The sequence below is a fragment of the Colobus angolensis genome, unplaced genomic scaffold, assembly GCF_000951035.1.
Source record: "Colobus angolensis palliatus isolate OR3802 unplaced genomic scaffold, Cang.pa_1.0 Scaffold43, whole genome shotgun sequence".
In the NCBI taxonomy this organism is placed as follows: Eukaryota; Metazoa; Chordata; class Mammalia; order Primates; family Cercopithecidae; genus Colobus; species Colobus angolensis.
This window is the reverse complement of record NW_012117710.1, coordinates 1,071,325-1,075,966: the sequence shown is the minus strand read 5'-3', so window position 1 is coordinate 1,075,966 and position 4,642 is coordinate 1,071,325. Positions and strand designations below refer to the sequence as shown.

The window sequence follows — 4,642 nt, the reverse complement described above, 5'->3', positions numbered from 1 at the left end:
AAAATACAAAAATGAGCTGGGTGTGGTGGCGCATGCCTGTAATTCCACCTACTTGGGAGGGCTGAGGCAGAATTGCTTGATCCCAGGAGGTGGAGGTTGGAGTGAGCCAAGATGGCACCACTGCCTTCCAGCCTGGGTAACAGAGCCAGACTGTGTCTCCAAACAAACAGAACAACCTTTTAGGATAGCTGAGCTGCCTTCCTCCTCTTCGAAGGCCCCCTGTGGTCCTTCCCTGGCCGTGGCTGGGGACCTGTGGCTGTACCTGGGTTGACGGACAGTCACTCCCCAGGGGTCGGACCCTGCTGGAAGGGGGAACTGGGTCGGCCTAGAGCTTCCAGCCCCGTCAGGCGGCGGAAATGGGGTCCAACCCCAGGCAGAGAGTTAGAAACGGGACCCGGGGCCCAGCCCTAGCCATGCGGGGTTGGAAACAGCTTGGCCCTAAGCACTGGGGTTTGAAAGCCGAAGACTCTGTTGGATTGGATTTCCGACTCTTACAGGTTAGCACTGTTTATAATAAAAAAGAGGAAACAGGCCTTTAAGCTGGGCCCTGCTTGAATCACCATGATCCAGCTGTGCATACAATGGAAACAGCTGTTAAAAAAAAAAAAGGTTCTTTTTTTTTTTTTTTTGCTCTGTCGCCCGGGCTGGAGTGCAGTGGCCGGAGCTCAGCTCACTGCAAGCTCCGCCTCCCGGGTTTACGCCATTCTCCTGCCTCAGCCTCCGGAGTAGCTGGGACTACAGGCGCCCGCCACCTCGCCCGGCTAGTTTTTTTGTATTTTTAGTAGAGACGGGGTTTCACCGTGTTAGCCAGGATGGTCTCGATCTCCTGACCTCGTGACCCGCCCGTCTTGGCCTCCCAAAGTGCTGGGATTATAGGCTTGAGCCACCGCACCCGGCCAAAAAAAAGGTTCTTACGGGACACACTTGGTAACTGGGGAAAAGCCAGGTGCAACACAGTGTGGCGTGTGTGCTATCACCTGTGACCTGGTGTCAGCACCTGCCTTCAGCTACAGAAGCAGCGATGAAAACTGTGTCCTGAGGAAAGCCATCACAATTCCTAATGTTCTGCCCATCAAGCAACTTGTAATTCAGTCCGTTTTCCAAGTGGAAATGGTGCCCTACAGAAAGAGATGCCCAGCACACCTAAGGCCTCAAGGCCTTGGAGGACAGGTTACCATTCAAAGGCTGTGCCACAGAGCTTGCCAATAAGAGCCAGCAAACCCAGTCCCTCCCCACATCCCAGGGGGAGAGACAGATAAACTGAGAAAAGAAATACTGTTTATATCCCATGAACTTTTAAAAATTAAAACTCTTTATTTAAACCTCTTAATAGCATCTTACCAATTTGGTGGCAGCAGCAGAAGCACTACCAAAGACAGATATTTTGAAAAGCATTTACAAAAATACATTGCACAAAGTCCTATCTTGCATCTTTAAAAATAAATTAATATTCAAAATATTTCCACCCCAAATCCCAAATCAGTTTTATATAGGAAATTTTGATTTATATATGTAACCTGTAATATATGAAACATCTGTACATTTTATCCGCCTTAACTGCATAGTTCCAATTCTAAGGAGAGTGAAAAAAAATGCTGCTTGATGTACGAATAGTTTCGTGGATTTGAGGACTGTTGTGCAATATACAGAAAACCAGTCAGCACCATCGTTTTGTCTTTTTCTGAAAACACAACATTTACGGTACACCGAAAACTGTCTTAACCCAACACAACTTAAATAATTCTTAAGGTAAAACATCTGTAACACTTTAAGTGCCTTGCAGATATCTCATTTATAAAGTCTGCTCAGTAAAATAGTCTAAATATTAAATAGTAATTATAACCAAAGAGTCTCACAAGAATCACGTGAGAATGGTGACAGCTGTGATAAAAGGCAGATTCCAGCCGGAGCCAGTAAGAAGTGCTGCTGAAGGAAAAAGGATCGTCCTGAAATGTATCGGGTTCATGACCCTGACACACCAGACAGCTCCTCTGATCACCACCAGTGAGAGAGGAAGGCTCAGGGTATCTCGTGCTCCCTATTCAGCAAAACTCAAAACGAGCCCTGAGAACACCCAAGGTGAGATTTCTGGGTTTCTGTTTACTGTGACTCCCAACAGGAAAAGCCTTGCTGAGACCAGAGAACCCCATCTGGGTGTTTGCTTAGATCCAAACCAGCCTCCTTCAAGTCAGACTGACTTCAGCCTACAAGGAGAACGAAACGCTCCCATATTCCACCATGGATATTGGTACAGCGAGTCCAGACTGGAAACCTTTCTCCAGAAGTAAGAGCAAACAAAGCAGAAAAACCCATTTTAGTCACTTCCCCATCTGGAGACTTAGTACGTACTGGTGCTGAATAAAGAAAAATCCCGGCTTGAAGGAAAGGAGTTTAGAACTCTGAAATTTGGTGACATTGTTTTTCCCTGAAAGAAATGTGTGTTGGATTTAACAGATGAAATTATCTGCCCTCCAAAAGTCCTTTAGAAGAGCCAGTGCAAGGCTCAAGACCAAAGCGTCAAGAACACGCCACTCTCAGCTTCCTCTGCTTTGCTCCTGTTGTTAAGGAAATGCAAATACAAAGAACTTCCCATTAAAAACAAGGAGCCTCTGAGAGACACGTGTTCAACACGCTTCCCCTGCTGCTGACCCCTCTGCACATGCAGTCAGTGAGCACCCAACAGGTGGTGCCAGGGCGCCTGTCACAAGCTCCTGTCCCTGGCCAGCAGCCACGTTTATTGAAGGAGTGGCACTGTCCCATCATCGTCTATGCCCTCGTCCACGAAGGATTCCAGTGTTTCAGGCTGTCCCAGTATATACAAAAATGTACAAAAATAATGAGTAGTGTCTTCACTTGACAGGCTCGCCATGAACTCTGAAGCGATACAGACAGGTGTACTCAGGATGGCCCCAGTTAGAAAAAATCCGAAGTTCCACTATTTGGAAAACTGTGTCGTCGGGTGTTTTCTGAAATCAAGGAGGGGGAAAAGAAAAACACGTGTATTTCGTATTTATAACCCCAAGCCCAATCACTTCCCCAAATATGACGTCTGACAGGAAGCAGCTAAATTGGAAATTAACTTTTTGTTGTTGTTGTTGAGACAGAGTCTTGCCCTGTCACCCAGGCTGGAGTGCAATGGCGCGATCTCAGCCAACCTCTGCCTCCCGGGTTCAAACGATTCTCCTGCCTCAGCCTCCTGAGTAGCTGGGATTACAGGCACATGCCACCACGCCTGGCTAATTTTTATATTTTTAGTAGAGACGGGGTTTCACCATGTTGGTCAGCCTGATCTCGAACTCTTGACTTTGTGATCTGCTCGCCCCAGCCTCCCACAGTCCTGGGATTACAGGCGTGAACCACTATGCCCAGCCGGAAGTTAACTTCTTTAATATGATCCTTGTAAGTAAATGTATCACGGGGCATGAAGCACGGGTAAAACTGAGAACTCTATTAGCCACGGAAAGGCTCATTAATGCAGAGCCAGGAAGCGCAGGTTAACGTTTTTCAAAGGCTGGTCCTCATGCTGCTTTCCAGTCTGTTGATGCCGGCTGGGCCTTGCTGTCATGAGAGGCTGTGGGACTCAGAGACCCCAGGGCAGTGCAAGTCCCGGTTCTTACCAGGGCCTGGAACATCTGGAGCGACTCCCCGTCCTGATCATATGTGAACTGTCCCAGAAGCTGCCCTTCTTCCTGATACTCATTTTCCAATCCCTGAAATCAAGACCATACAATCATGAACTAATGGAAAAGTAACACTGAGCAGAGAGGACCGTTCCCTTCCACAGCTAACACTGAGCAAACAGGACCGTTTCCCTCCACATTAGTTAGAGAAAGTCACTCCTCCATGGCACAGTCATGAGGCCTTCCCTGGAAGGAAGGGGTGTGTTTTGTTGAGGGGCTTCATGTAACCCACAACACGTCCTGAGGTCAGCACCATTCCCCCCATTATGCACATTAGGAAAACTGAGGCCAAAACAGGACACACTCATGAGTGGCAGAGAAGCGACCCCGCCCGACACACAGACCATGCTAAGCTGCTGCCCTCAGCACAGTGGAAGCTCTGGAGCACCTGCTGAGCCTGGGGAGACGAGGCCTCACTAGTGGGAGGAGGGGCCACAGAAGACCGACTCCGGCAGGAGAGCAGGCAGAAGGGGGTGCTGGGCCAAGCTGGGGTGTGGGGAGTAAGGGCTCAGTGGGGATAGAGATTCAGACTAGAAGATGGAGCAGCTCTGGAGACGACAGTGGTGATGGCAGCACGACAGTGTGACTGGACTTAACGTCACTGGACTGTGCACTTACTAAAATGGTAAGCTTTATGTTGTATTTTACCAGAGTCAGAAAACTCGCAGAAGATACAGGGGACTATTTGCATATCTGTTTTGAAATGGGAAAGGACTTTCTAGGGATAAGAAATGCTATGGAAGAAATTCCAGCGAGTGAGTAGATGTAATTACTGCCTCAGATAATCACCAGTGAAATAAAAATACAGGGCTGGGCGCAGTGGCTCACACCTGTAATCCCAGCACTTTGGGAGGCCGAGACGGGCGGATCACGAGGTCAGGAGATCGAGGCTGTCCTGGCCAACATGGTGAAACCCCGTCTCTACTAAAAATACAAAAATTGGCCGGGCGCGGTGGCTCAAG

At 48.4% G+C, this 4,642-nt stretch overlaps 1 protein-coding gene across 1 annotated transcript in view; it reads right to left on the bottom strand.

Moving 5' to 3' along the window:
- Positions 1-1,293: 1,293 nt before the first annotated feature.
- Positions 1,294-4,642, bottom strand: part of SUN1 (Sad1 and UNC84 domain containing 1) — a 43,062-nt gene continuing 39,713 nt past the window's right edge. Inside the window, exons 21-22 of the mRNA XM_011956931.1 lie at positions 3,618-3,710; positions 1,294-2,966 (exon numbers count right to left, since the gene is read on the bottom strand). Of these exons, the coding sequence (XP_011812321.1) occupies positions 2,850-2,966; positions 3,618-3,710 (210 nt within the window). The 3' untranslated portion in view covers positions 1,294-2,849. The remainder of the gene's footprint in view (positions 2,967-3,617; positions 3,711-4,642) is intronic.